Genomic DNA, 15274 nt, shown 5'->3' with positions numbered 1-15274 from the left:
GAGAATCTGGCATTGAGGTTTGAGAGGGGTTGACCCCTAAGATTATGGATAAGTTACCCGTGGGAATCCTTACCGATGTTAAGGAAGCTTATGAGAGGGCTGGGAGAGCCGAGAGGTTGGTGGAGATGGCTCAGGAGAGGTTAGGTGGTGAGAAGAGGAAGTCCGAGAGCGAGGGTGGTGGCCAATCTAATCACAAGAAAGGCAACCACAATCGATCTAAGGGATTTTCTTCCGGTCCGGGTTCGATCTTTGGGGCTTCCTTTGGGCGTGGCCGTGGAAGTGTGAGTAATAGTTGGGGAGTGACTGCTATAGCTTGTGGTGGTGTAGGCCACAAGAGACATGAGTGCACAAGTGCACCGGATCTTTCTAGAGACTGCGCAGAGCTTCGCGAGCAACAGACCGGCGGATCATGGCCAAACCGGGAAGTCGAGTTACAGTGTGGAGGCAACCGCAATGGCGGTAATTCTTATCGAAACCACCGGCAACAACAACAACAATCAAGGGTCGGGTGCTAAGCCGACCACCTCGGCAAGATCTTGTCCGGGGAGGTGGGCGAAAAACCGATGGCAAGTTATTCATGATGGAGAAGAAAGCAGGTGAGGAAGATGCGCACGTTATCACCGGTACATTCCTTGTTAATGGTATTCATACCTTTGTTTTGTTTGATTCGGGGCTTCTCGATCGTTTGTGTCTTGAGTCATGTCAAACAGTTGGGTTTGAGAGTATATGAGTCTGTTAGTGAGCAAGTTTTCATACCTTCGGGTGAGTCTGTATCGTGTGGGAGATTGTTCGGAGATGTATCTTTGATAGTTGGGCAAGTTGATTTCACTGTAGACTTGCTAGAGTTTCCTTTTAACGGTTTTGAGATGATAGTTGGGATGGATTGGTTAGGAAAGTATAAAGCTAAGATAGACTGTCATCAAAAGAAAGTGTCTTTAAGAGGTCCTAAGGGTGTTAGTGTGTCTTATCGTGGGTTTCTAGTCAAACCCAAAGTTAAGTTGATTGCAAATTATCACCTTGAAGTCTTATCTGAGGAAGGGATGTCCTCTGATCTTGTGCCATGTGAGAGATGATCGGATAGAGAGTCCGACGGTAGATGAGATACCGGTGGTGGGGAGTTTGCGGATGTTTTTCCGGAGGAGATTCCGGGGTTGCCACCAAAGAGGGAGATAGATTTCACTGTTGAGTTGAAGCCGGGGACGGGGCCAATCTCTAAGGCACCGTGCCGTATGGGTCCAAAGGAGATGGAGGAACTTAGGAAGCGGTTTGATGACCGATAGAGAAGGGATACATTAGACCAAGTGTATCGCCGTGGGGAGCACCAATTCTTTTCGTGAAGAAGAAAGATGGGAGTTTGAGGTTATGCATAGATTACAAGGAGTGAACCGTGTGACGATAAAGAACAAGTATCCTTTGCCAAGGATAGATGACCTGTTTGATCAGTTGAGCGGTGCAACAGTCTTTTCTAAGATTGATTTGAGGTCGGGGTACCATCCGGTGAAGATTAGAGAGGTGGACATACCAAAGACAACTTTCACGTCGAGGTATGGCCAATATGAGTATGTGGTGATGCCGTTTGGGTTGTCTAATGCGCCGGCGGTGTTTATGGATTTGATGAATAGAATCTTGAGACGAGTTCTTGGACCGATTTGTAGTAGTGTTTATCGATGATATCTTAGTCTACTCTAAGACTAAGGAGGAACATGAGGAGCATCGAGGATCGTGTTGCGGACTTTGAGGATCATGAGTTGTATGCTAAAACTGTCCAAGTGTGAGTTCTGTTAGATAAAGTTGCTTTTAAGGGCATGTAATCTCTAAAGATGGGGTAGCTGTGGATCCGGCGAAGATTGAGGCGGTGACAAAGTGGGAAGCACCGAAGAATGTTGCTGAGGTTAGGAGTTTCTTGGGTTTAGCTGGATACTACAGACGGTTCGTGAAAGATTTCTCCAAGATAGCTAGACCGATGACAGTGTTGATGAGGAAAGAGAACAGGTTTCGTTGGGATGAGAGTTGTGAGACGGCGTTCCAAACATTAAAGGAGCGTTTGACCACGCTCTCCCCGTCTTAGCATTACTGAAGGGAGCGAAAACTTTGAGGTTTATACAGATGCCTCGAAGAATGGGCTGGGATGTGTGTTGATGCAGAATGGCAAAGTGATTGCCTATGCTTCTAGGCAATTGAAGCCTTATGAGGAGAACTACCCTACTCATGATCTGGAGTTGGGTGCAGTGGTGTTTGCTCTCAAGATTTGGAGACATTACCTTTATGGAGCAATCTTTAAGTTATTTTCTGATCACAAGAGTCTCAAGTACATCTTCACGCAGAAGGAGTTGAACATGAGACAGAGGAGGTGGATGGAGCTGATTGGCGATTATGACATGGAAATCATCTACCATGAAAGGAAAGCCAATGTTGTAGCTGATGCTTTGAGTAGGAAGAGTGTACATTCCCTGTGTACATCTCTATCTTTGATGAGGCTAAGGGATGAGGTAGCGAGTTTTGGGATACATATGATGCAGAAAGGAGATGCCATGGGTGATATGACAGTACATCTTGAGTTTTATGATGATATTCGGGATAAGCAGGCTTTGGATCCTAAGATAGTGGAGTGGAGAGTGGAGTAGAGAAAGGGACAGGTGTCCGGTTTTCTATTCATACAGATGGCAGTTTGAGGTTTGATGGTAGGTGGTGTGTTCCTAATGACGAGGAGTTGAAAAAGACTATCATGACAGAGGCACATTGCACACCATATTCAATTCATCCAGGTGGAGACAAGCTATACAAGGATTTGAAGAAAACGTTTTGGTGGCCTGGGATGAAGAAAGATACAGCTGAGTTTGTGTCCCGTTGTTTGACATGCCAGAGAGTTAAAGGGGAACAGCGACGACCACAAGGTAAGATTCAGTCTTTAGAGGTGCCTGAGTGGAAGTGGGAATCCATTTCCATGGATTTCATTGTGGGTTTGCCAAAGAGTCAACAAGGTAACAACATGATTTGGGTGATAGTGGATCGTCTGACCAAGTCAGCTCACTTTGTTCCAATGAAAGATACATGGACTAAGGCACAATTGGCTATGGCCTATCGAAAGAAAGTGCTTAAGTTACATGGAGTCCCTAAGGACATAGTGTCTGACAGAGATGCGAGGTTTATATCGAGGTTTTGGAAGGAGTTGCAGGAATCGTTGGGAACAACTTTAAAGATGAGTACAGCATTTCATCCTGCGACAGACGGGCAGACTGAGAGAACAATCAAGACTCTTGAGGATATGTTGCGAGCTTGTGTGATGGATTTTGGTGTTAGCTGGGAGCAGAGGTTGGACTTGATAGAATTTTCTTACAATAACATTTATCACACCAGTATAGGTATGGCACCGTTTGAGGCTTTGTATGGGAGGAGATGTAGGAGTCCAATCTGTTGGGACGATAGTGCTGAGGCAGTGGTTTTAGGACCAGAGATGGTGCATGAGATGGTGGAACAGATTAAGATGATCAGGGAACGGATGCGAGCAGCCCAGGATCGACAAAAGAGTTATGCAGATCTACATCGTCGGGACATAGAATTTCAAGTTGGGGACAAAGTTCTTTTGAAAGTGTCTCCTATGCATGGAGTTATGAGATTTGGGAAGAAAGGTAAGTTAAGTCAGAAGTTTATAGGGCCTTATGAGATCTTAGAGCGAGTTGGGGAAGTTGCTTATCGTCTGGCTTTACCAGCTGCGTTAGAGAGAGTGCATAATGTGTTTCATGTATCGCAGCTGCGGAAGTATGTGAGTGACCCGTCACATGTGTTGGAGGCAGAGAGCTTAGAGCTAGATGAGTCCTTATCATATCTTGAGGTGCCTAAGCAGATTCTAGACCGAAAGGTTAGAAAGACTAGGAGTGGTGAGACAGTTTTGCTTAAGATCCTGTGGTCTAACCACGAGACCGAGGAAGCTACATGGGAGCCAGAGGAAGCTATGAAAGAGCGTTACCCTTTCCTTTTTGATCAGGTATGTATGGTTACGGGGACGTAACCTTGTTTCTTTTAGGGGGGTAGGAGATGATCGCGAGCAGTTTTTAAGAGTTTTATACCCCTTTTTATATGTTGTGTCGGGATGTTTGTCGGGATGAGTTGGGTTAGTATCATGTTTTATGTTGAATTTTGTTTTGGTTCTTTGAGTCGGGAATGTTGTGGGCGTACCTTTGTTTAGTAGTGGTTTGAACTTCGGGGACGAAGTTCCTTTTAAGGAGGGAAGACTGTAATACTCCGTATTTATAAGTCTTGGGGTACTCTATCGAGTAGCCCTTACTCTGTCGAGTAAGGGTAAGTTGCGAAATAAAATAGTTTCTGACCTGTTGGGTACTCGATCGAGTAGCTGGGGCACTCGATCGAGTAAGGGGGTACTCGATCGAGTACCTTGGGTACTCGATCGAGTGTCCGGTTTTACGGGGAGTTTTCTCGGGTTTTGTTAATTATGCGATTAAGGTATTTAAGTTCCGTCGTCATTATTCTAAACCACTTTTACAAAACCTAAATTCCTGTTTAAGAGAGAAAACAACAAGTTCATCTTCCTAATCGCATTCTTAGCAATTCCGGAGTTCGGACGGTCGATTCTTGTCGTTGTATATCTTTGTTGAGTTCCTTGCGTCGAGGGTAAGATCTACGTACCCTTTTTATTGTATTTCCTTTGATTTGGTTAAACCCTAATTTAGAGATTGGGGGTTTTTATGTGTAGTATGTGATTGGTAGCCTATATGTGTTGTATGATAGGAGGAGGGTTCATAGAAGAGGCTTTTTGACTCGGCGGTAGAGAGACCGTCGATTGTGTGCATACCAGGTAGGATTTCCTACTCAATATTAGTCCCATAATGGGATATTGGTTGATGTATTGTATTTGGTTGTTTGATATAATAATTGTATTGTGATTGTGGTTGTGATCGTTGTTGATGGTTCGCGAGGCGTGGCCTCGGCTGAGTGGGGTCACTTGCGGGAGTAACTTCATGCCCTAGTTTCGCCTTCTGTGGAACCCGCCACAGAAGGGATGTGCACATTAATGGACAGGGTTATCGCTCACTATGTGGAGCGGGGATTTGGTGGGTACGGCTGCGGTCCCCCACTGGCAGGGCTGGTCCAGTGGACAGTCAGTATTGAGATGATGGGAATTGGTTGGTTGTGTGTGTGTGTGACAGTTAAAGCTGTTTGTATATCTTATTGTTGTTATACATATTAATTGTGTGATTAGTACTGACCCCGGTGTTGTTTTGTAAACCTGCGGTGATCCATTCGGGGATGGTGAGCAGATATTGAGCAGGTATTGAGATGAGTCTTTGGGATAGGCTTGGATGCCACGACATGATGATAGGAGTCTTCCGTGTAGCCTTTAGTTTATTTACATTTCGATTAGAACGATCAGTTTGAGATCATGTATCGTACTTTTGGTTTGGTTTTGAGGATTGTAACTATTCACTAAATTATTTATAATAAACGTTGTTTCTTTATTGTTGTTTGATTATCATTGCCTCGGGTAACCGAGATGGTAATGTCTTCATACCTGAGTGGTCCTGGTAAGGCACTTGGAGTATGGGGGTGTTACAGTACAGTGCATAAATTTACGTACTGTAACTTCTATAAGAAATAATGCCCTTGCTGGAGATGTAGAAGCTTTATATCTCTCATTGTGGTTGAGCATTAAGCAATATGTACTTATCACATTTGTTGTTACAAATGAGCCTTTTGTTACAAGAGAACGTAAATTCTCTTGTGTTGCCTTAATATCCCCGTATTCGAACAACCAAAAGCTATAGAAAAGAATTGAATAAGAGTATAAATTAAGTAGTATATACTAAGAGTGACATGAATGAAGCTTAATAATAGAGAGACAGTGAGAGAAAAAAAACAGAGAAATTAAGTGTCCTTACATTGATTTTTTGTCCTTTGACAATAGAAAAGATGCCAGATCCTTCTGCTTTTTCGTTGGCAGGATGTTTGGGTCCAAACACCTCAAAATGTGCGGAGATTTGACATATCTTGCAGGTTGTCGATGACATCTCCTTTTTGGTGTTATCTCATTTCCTTTTTCATTTCTGTCATCGACATCCCCTCCACTTGCATCCTCCTCTCCACTTTCCTCGTCTTCTCCACCTTCTTCATCTTCTCCACTTGTTTCCTCGTCTTCTCCACCTTCTTCATCATCCCCACTTGGTTCCTCCTCTCCACTTTCCTCATCATCTCCACTTTCATCATCTCCAGTTCCTTCCTCGTCTCCATTTTTTTCCCTCCACTTTCCTCATCTTCTCCCTTGTTTTTTTTGCATCATTATAAGGTAGTATATGTGGTGAAAAATCTTGTGTCAAGCCAAGTGAAAAGCTTGGTGGCTCAACCTCATTTAGTGTCTGAAACAAAACTTTAGCTCACGTCTGTGCATCAATAAGATCCAATACTGATGGACTCTCGAAGAACATGTCTTGACTTAAATGTGGAATGGTTGCATTGTCAGATCCATCAGTACTAGGTCTTTTTTCAGATTCAATAAAGGTAGTGTCACCGTCATCTAGACGGGATAGATTGCAGGTAACACGAGAATCCATGATCAACCTTTTAATGCCTTCATGATTAGGCATGACTGGCAATAACTTTCTACTTTTCTCGTCAACCTCAGCGTATGCATCAAAAAGCTTTTGTATGGCGCGCTTAAGATCAGGTAACAAAACCAGCATATTTGGCGATTTAAGTTATAAGGTAATGATTCCATTTTAGGTTTAATGTACTTCGACCTAAAAAATAAGTTCATCTATATTAAAGAAGCAAAAGAATAAAGATTTATTAATCTTACCATCATAACATTTCCGTGGTCTTCATGACTTTCTCCCTCTGGTTTCTTGATGGTTTGATATGGGGTCTGTTTGAACATTCAAATGATAAAACAAATTATTAATAAGACTAATATGTTTATAATAATGTTCATAATCTTTATGCGATATACATACAATTCCATAAGAGTGTAATACATATACTTTATGAACAATATCGTCTAAATTGATTCCTAAAAATTACTTACACTTGAGACAATTAAAGGATTTTTTTTCAACGAACCCACAACCAAAACCACCTCTTTTTTCGCCCTTTTTTGTCTCTTGTTCAGATCTTCGGTAGTCCAACCAATAAGTACAGGGCTAGTTCTGTCCACATCCCTTCTCGAATCGACAACGGTGTCCACAAAGTGTAGCTGCACATATAAATGAAGTTTAAAACCTTAAACTTTTACTATAGATGGGGTTTGTACACAATTACCTATATGAGTTACTATGTAGATAAAATGATCTAATAATCAAAGAAAATGAGCTAATACACAAAGAAAGTGAGCTATTATACACAAAAAAGTTAAAACACAGAAAAAATGAGCTAGTAACGAAAGAAAATGAGCTATTACACAAAGATGATGAGCTAATTTACAAAAAAAAAAAAGTAAATAGAGAAAAATGAGCTAATAACCAAAGAAAATGAGCTAAACAAAGAAAGTGAGCTAATACACGAATATAGTGAGCTAAGTTTCAAAAGAAAGTGAACAGAGAAAAAATGAGCTAATAACCAAAGAAAATGAGCTAATACACAAAGATACTGAGCTAATTTACAAAAAAAAGTAAACAAAGAAAAAATGAGCTAATACACAAAGTAATTGAGCTAATATACAAAAAAAAAACAGAAAAAAATGATCTAAAAATGAAAAGAAAGTCAGCTAATACACAATGAAAGTGAATAAAGAAGCTAATACACAAGAAAAGTGATCAGAGACAAAGTAATACTGTTTATTATAATGCAACATAAGTAAAATGATATCATATAAATGTAACGAAATAATAGAGGACCACGGAATTGCTTTTTGGGAGACAATTTTTTCTTGTCTTCAACAATTTATCATGGACGAACTCGCACCAGTCTAGCTCGTCTAGTTTATCTAAGTTGACTAACCACGGAAATGCATCTACATACACATGTTCATTCCCGTAAGAACATATCACAACTGATATGATAAACAATAAAATGTTGCTCTTGAACATTGGTCCCCCATCTTGCTTATGGTTTTCTATGTATTTTCCTAGCACACTCATCTTCACCAATTTTCCTTTGGCATCATTACCAAATTGATCTATCCACTCTTTTAAAACCGGTTGCATCTCCTCAACTGAATACTTTGGTACACTACCTCCATTTGCAAGACCCAATACTCTGTGAACGTCTTCTTTGGAGACATCAACTGACAGTTTTGTTCTGTCCCACACAGCTTTATCGATAGTTTTGAATGACTTCAAAATGGATACCAGCTTAATTTTAACATATGAGTCGGTATTAATGTCTTATAATAATTTTACCATACCATCGATCGTATATAAAAATTGTGTTACAACTAATGAATAATTTTTAAGTTATCTCTTAATCAATACACTAAGTATACAATTTATAAACTCATAAAAAAAACGTGTGCACGTCACTTTTTTTGCCCCTAAGAGCATTTGATTTTTGTAATTATCATAAAATCCCCATTAAAGCACCATGCCAGTATGCCACCATCACTATTCACTTGACGCCAACACAAATACTAACATAAGTCTTCGAAATTCATCATATTGCTGGTAATTAACGGCCATGTCGGAAACTCGAGCACGAAAAACCAATTACTCAGCCAAGATAAAGTTATTGTTAATTTCATATAAGTAAGGAAAGCAATAAAAAAATTCCAGACTATGTCTTGGAAATTTTAGACGGATGGGTGGACATGGATGAAGGAGTCAGTCGGGACTCGGGAGTTTACATATAGAAACTTTGTTCTAATGGTACTTGTTTTGGTAAAAATTTACGGAGTTATCGATTTAATTTGTGAGTGATAGTGATTAATCTATGGCCGATTAAGACTTGAATGCGACGAAGACAATATACGTATGAACGATGAGATAAAAGAAGGACACGGAGAATTTTTGGTGACGCGGAAAATCCGGTGTGCGAACAACCGCGGGAGGAGTCGGAATCCCGCCAATTTGCACTATAATCGAGATGAAATATTCAAGTAAGGAAATACAAGGATAAAAATTTCTAATGGAGTATTATTGTATGGCAGAGGAAATTGGGCGAGTAAGAGTGTTGAAGTTGACGTTGAATGGGATACCCTTGGTTTGCTCTTCCTTGGCTTTATATAGCTGCTGGGTCTAGGTCTAAAAGTCCACCAACTTCCCTCCTACTTTTGCTGCTAAGTACTTGGTAAACCCCAAAAATAGGAAGTTGTTGCCTTTTCTCTCACGTGGGATTTTACCAAAATAAATAACTTTGTGTTTGTTTGCCTTTTGATCTTACGGCCCTTCATTTGCCACGTCAGCGATCCCTTTCCCTTGCTTTCCTCCAACCAACATCTGCCACGTCATTAAAGATAAAAGATGTAAATTTCATCCCTAACAATTGCCCCCAAATTTCTGTCTCAATGTATTTTAGGCGGGAATTTCTGGTTCTAGATGCTATGTCGTCTGATATGTTGCTCTGCTTCTGCTTTATTTGTATTACTGCTGCTGCTGTTTCTTATATTCTCACCTTCTTCCAGGATCTGCTAAGCCAAAGGCTAATTTGAAATTGATCCTGACTCAAAGAAGGAAAAGGGGCTACTGGGCTCCTCCTAAGCTTTCTTTGAGAAGAGAAAGCGGTCTGTTCGGTTACGCATCTCGATCTAGTGCCAGAAATAGGGTTGCTACTGCTTCGGCCATAGTCTACTTCTATTGATATTACTTCACTTGCAACTATGCCCCCAATCTGTGGGTCTACTCCACCATTTGGGTGTGTTTCTGCTTCTGGAAATGCTTCTGTTTCTGGATATACTCCGGCATCTTGTTCTCTTGCTGCTGAGTTTCCCTGGAGCTTTTGGCAAGTTCAGATTCTCGAGAGATTTAAGTTTCTATGATGCTGAGGGTCGCACTTCGATCTTTGAGATTCGCCTCTCACGGGCTCGATACTGAAGCTTCTCTAGCCTTCAAGGTGCAGTCTTTGGAATGCGAAGCGAAGAGAGAAAGCTGGTAGCGAGAATTTCCTAAGGGTCCGAACCTGGACGTCCTATCATCTGTCCGGAGGGGGAAGGTGCTCTGTTGACGCACTTTTGATCCGAGGAAGAAGTGACTTCTGGCTGCTCCCGGTATTCGAACTCATGTCTCGAGACTTTCTGTTTAGGGTCTAACTCTGCATCTGGATCCCACGCTGCTGGTGAATGATGGATCCAGCTCATGGATGCTAGGTCCAGCCTCCTCCTTACTCTACTGATCTGCGTCTGGTCGGCATAGGTGCTTCTGGTGTTGAGAACCTCTGTTAAAACTTGCTTGCGCAGTTTATATGCAGCTGGTACCTGAGAAATGTTAGTAATGCAACCTAGGTTTATGCGATGACCTTCTAATGCATGATCTACCGATCTAACCAATGTAGACACGTTATGAACCTATATGTCGGGAATGCAATGTTTATCAATGTGTCGTGAGAATGATCATGTTTAAGCGTGTGTTGCGAGTGTCGTAGGTGTTCTATCGTTTGCTTTGTATCTTGCCGTTTCTGGCGTACTTTTGATTTGTGCATGCACGTTTTACACTGTATGTTTGGCCATCGCTGTCTGATTGCTGGCTAAGGGGTCTAGTACGCCCACTCGTTCAGAGAAGCCAGGCTTGCGTGGGTGCTAATGCATCGCGGGAGACTGATTGTCCCGGTTGTACGTGCTTAGCCACGGACACACGTCTTCTGTTGTGAATACAGACCCTGTCAGATTAGTTTGCATTTTTATTCACTTGGTCATTTATTTGAAAGATATTTATAAAAAGGAACTTCTTCACTTAAAATATTAAAGTGGTTTACTAACTTGAAAAACTTTCAGAATCAGGAAATAACAGGGTCAGAATACATGTAGGGTCTTTTCAGAACCAGAAAATATTGAGATTGAAATACGTGCAGGAAATTTTCAAAACCAGAAAATGTTGAACTTAAAATATATGCAGAAAATTTTCAGAACCAAAAAATGTTGAACTCAAAATATATGCAGAAAATTTTCAGAACCAGAAAATGTTGAACTCAGAATATATGCAGAAAATTTTCAGAACCAGAAAAATATTCAGAACCAGAGAATGTTCAAAGCAAAATCTAGAACTTGACTGAGCTGTATCTGGTAGACTGAGTACCCAGTTGCTGACCACGCTGGTGGCTTATGTTAAATGCTTTTTCAAGTGGGTGATGTTCCAGGATCTGGGAACCATTTGTCCTTCCATAGTCATGAGTCGGTAAGCTCCATTTCCAACTATGGTTTCTACCTGGTATGGCCCCTCCCAGTTGTAGGCGAATTTTCCTGCTTGCCGGTTCTTGGTATTCTGGAAGACTTTTCTCAGGACCAGATCTCCGACCTACAGGGTTCTTACTTTTACATTCTTGTTATAACTTCTGGCCACCGTCTGTCGGTAGGAAGCCATCCTGATCTGGGCGCTGGTTCTGAGTTCATCTATCGTGTCCAGGCTACTTGCCATCTCAACCTGGTTCCGGTCCTCTGTTATGCATCCATACCTGTGGGTTGGGACCCTGACTTCGGATGGGATGACTGCTTCTGCTCCAAACACCAGGCGGAAAGGAGTTTGTCCCGTTTCAACCTTGGGTGTGGTTCTGTCAGCCCAGAGAACCAGAGGCAACTCATCTGCCCATTTGCCCCCAATCTCTTCCAGCTTCTTTTTCAAGTTTTCAACGATAATCTTATTGCTGGATTCGGCTTGTCCATTGGACTAGGGGTTCCTAGGGGTAGACTTTTGCAACGAGATATTCCACCTAGCACAAAAAGCTTATGTCTTATTTCCAATAAATTGAGATCCGTTATCACATATAATCTCAGATGGAATGGCAAACCTGCATATGATATTGCGTTTAAGGAAAGATATAACCTGGGTTTCTGTAACCTGGGAGGATGACTATGCTTCTATCAACTTGGAGAAGTAGTTTGTCATGGCGAGCATATAGATTTTGTTTCCTGGTGCCCTGGGTAGTGGTCCCACGATGTCCATTTCCCACTTCATGAAGGGCCATGGTGAGGTAACCTGGTGCAGAGGCTCTGCTGGTTGGTGGCTGACGTGGGCGTGCCTCTGATAAGAGTCACATCTTTTTGCGAACTCTATGGCATCTTTGCGCATTGTGGGCTAGAAGTATCCCTGCCTCAGTGCCTTATTGGACAGGCTCCTGCCCCCTGCATGGTTTCCATATTCTCCACTGTGGAGTGCATGCAAAACAGCCTGGGATTCTTCCCGATCTAGGCATCTGAGGTAGGGTCCAGCGTTTGATTTCCTGAACAGGACATCATCAATTAGTATGAATCTGGATGTTTTCATTCTGAAGCTCCTTACCTCCTTTTTATCTTCTGGCAGGATATTGTTCTGCAACTAGTACAGGTACGGTTTCCTCCAATCTGGAGTATTTTCTCCACTGCTGGTGCTGCACAACACTTATGCTTCCTGCTCAGGTTTTAGTATTGCTGGTTATAGTACGTGGACAATCGGTACTGTGGAGATCGCTCCTGCTTTGAAGGTTGCCCCCAAGGTGGCAAGTGCATCTGCTTCTGCGTTCTGGTCCCTGGGGATTTGTTTGATGTTGAACGTGGCAAATCTTAGGGTTAACTCCTTTTTTATATCTCGATATGCTATCATCCTGGAGTCCTGGGCTTCATATCAATCATTTACATGGTTAACTATGAGTTTAGAATCACTGTAAACCTTGAGGTGTCTGATTTTCAGATCCAGCGCCAGCTTGAGACCCAGGATCAACGCTTCATATTCTGCTTCGTTGTTTGTGGCCTTGAATGCACATCGTACAACCTGGACTATGAGGTCTCCCTGGGGCGACTTGAGGACCAAATCTACTCCTGCACCTTTTGCGTTTGAGGCTCCGTCCACATGCAACTCCCACACTTGATCTCCTTTATCTTCCTCCAGGTTCAGGATGTCTTGTTCTGCCTGGGTCTGAAGAGCCGGGCAGAAGTCAGACACAAAATCTGCCAGAGCCTGAGACTTTATTGCCGTACGAGGTTCGAATTTTAGGTCATAACCGCACAAGTGCACGAACCACTTAGTCATCTTCCTGACAATTCTGGTTTTCTCATGATAGTCTTAAGAGGATAATTAGTTATCACAGAAATGGTATGAGACTCGAAATAAGGACGCTGTTTATAAGATGTTATAACTAGTGCAAGGACAAGTTTTTCTAGTGACGTGTACCTGGTCTCTGCTGGAAGTAGAGACTTACTCTGCTGGAAGTAGAGACTTACTGACGTAATACACTAGATGTTGCGATCCTTCCTGCTCACGTACTAGTACTGCACTTACTGCTGCTTCTGTGACTGACAGGTACAAGAATAGTGGCTCTCCTGGCTCTGGTTTTGACAGGAGTGGCGGGGTGCTATGATAATGTTTTAGCTCCTGAAATGTTTTCTCATGCTCCTTTGTCCACTCAAATATTTGAATCTTCTCTTGGGGGTAGGTCTGTGTCGTCCTTCCCTACTGTGCTTCCAGACACCTTATTCTCGCTTCTGATGTAGGGTCCTGGTCTTTCGTTCCTCTTTTCTACCGGAGCTTTTCTGGATTCTGAGTCTAAATCATAAGTGTATCTTCTGGGTCAAGAGTCCTCCTCCAGCCTCATGACAGCAATCGCCTTTGATTGTACTTCCTCAAAGGTAATGCACGGATGCATGGTCATGTTCTTGTACAGATCTGAATCCCGGTGCAATCCCCGGCGGAAGGCTTGTATAGCAGTTGCTATATCGCACCTCAGAATTGCCACTTTCTCCTTGTTGAATCTGTTCACGTAATCACGAGTAGATTCCTGAAACCCTTGCACTATCCGATAGAGGTCGCTGGTCTGCTTCTCTGGCATTCTGCTGCTGGCGAGCTGTTGGTTGAATGCATTAACTAGGTCGGCGAAGTTGGCTATACTTTTATTGGGCAGGCCGACGAACCACTGCAGGGCTGCTTCAGACAAGGTCGATCTGAATCCTTTGCACATAGAAGCTTCCTTTAAGGACCCGGTCGCGGTTATCACCATCATTTTTTGCTTGTAGTGGTTGACGTGATCAAGTGGATCTGTGGTTCCGTCGTAGAGCGTCATGGCTGGTGGGACACATCCTTTAGGAACGCCGATAAGGGCTATGTCGTCCACGAAAGGTGAGTCTGCATAGCTGTCTTAAGCTGCTTTCTCCAGTGGACGTACTACGCCTGGTATCCTATACATCAGGTCCCTCAGCTCCTGGTACTACTGCTCTAAAGAACTACCTGCTCCTGCAAGAGGGTTAAAAACAGGCGGGAAGGAACCGATAGGTGTACCTCCCAACCAGGGTTCTCCAGAAAATTGGTCAGATGCTGGATGACTTGTCATTGGCATTGTACTGATTATAGATCCTGGCTGCCATCCAGGTGTCTGCTGCATACCTCCGATCCAGGCTCCACTGGTGAACTGGCTGTATGACGGATCTGCTGTGTTGATGACAGCTCCAGATTGCCATCTGGATGTCTGGTGCAGGGGTGTTCCTGCAAAAGGTGGATAGTCAGATCCTGACGGAGTGCTAAGTAGTGCATTAATTGGTGTTTGCGGCAGGCTGGGTGGGTTGTCAAATGACAAGCATCCCAATCTTCTGGGCTCGACTGGTTCACTGGGTGCTACTCCTACAAGGTCTAGTCTGGTGACTAGTTCTGACGGAATTGACCGACTTGATCCTCCGGTACCGTCGGGTTCGGGGCCTCGGTGCGTCTTTGGTTTGGGCTGAATCATTGTCACGATCTGAGCAATGAGGTTCTGGTTGTCTTTCCTCAGATCCTCAATGGCCTGACGCAGAGTATCCATCACTTGAATCATCACCTGCATCGGGTCAAGCACTAGAGGTCCTCTGCTTCTGAGAACTTCTGCACCTGATCCCTCTTGGGTCGGTGCTCTGGACGCAGCTTCTCCTCTGTTGGGACTGTTTTCCCTGTTGGATCTTGATTGGCTGGGTGCGCCTGTTGCCTTGGGTATTTGTGGCAGTTTCAGAGGCAGAGGCAGAAGCATGGTTCTGGGTGACATGCTGACGGGAACCATCTGGCTGGATGCTGGAGGAGCGCTCACTGATCCTGCAGACGCAGTAGAAGGTCCTGCTCCAGAGGAAAGGCCTGACATGCTTTGGCTGCTGGAAGGATTCTGGCTGGTTCCGGACATGATGACGGCTGGTTTAATTTTGCGATATTTGGCTATAGAAAATGATCACTATGCCCCTCGGTGGGCGCCAAAC

At 43.2% G+C, this 15274-nt stretch overlaps 1 protein-coding gene across 1 annotated transcript; it reads right to left on the bottom strand.

Moving 5' to 3' along the window:
* Positions 1-13632: 13632 nt before the first annotated feature.
* On the bottom strand, positions 13633-14121 carry LOC141630084 (uncharacterized). The gene has a single exon (XM_074442962.1). The coding sequence runs from the start codon at positions 14119-14121 to the stop codon at positions 13633-13635; it is 489 nt and encodes a 162-aa protein (XP_074299063.1).
* Positions 14122-15274: the final 1153 nt, after the last annotated feature.

This window comes from Silene latifolia, chromosome Y (assembly GCF_048544455.1).
Source record: "Silene latifolia isolate original U9 population chromosome Y, ASM4854445v1, whole genome shotgun sequence".
Taxonomy (NCBI): Eukaryota; Viridiplantae; Streptophyta; class Magnoliopsida; order Caryophyllales; family Caryophyllaceae; genus Silene; species Silene latifolia.
Note: the sequence above shows the minus strand (reverse complement) of the source record. Positions and strands in the feature narration are given on the sequence as shown.

Excerpts from the sequence above, each read along its gene's own strand:
- LOC141630084 (XM_074442962.1), bottom strand. The coding sequence starts at position 14,121 with ATGACGCTCTACGACGGAACCACAGATCCACTTGATCACGTCAACCAC.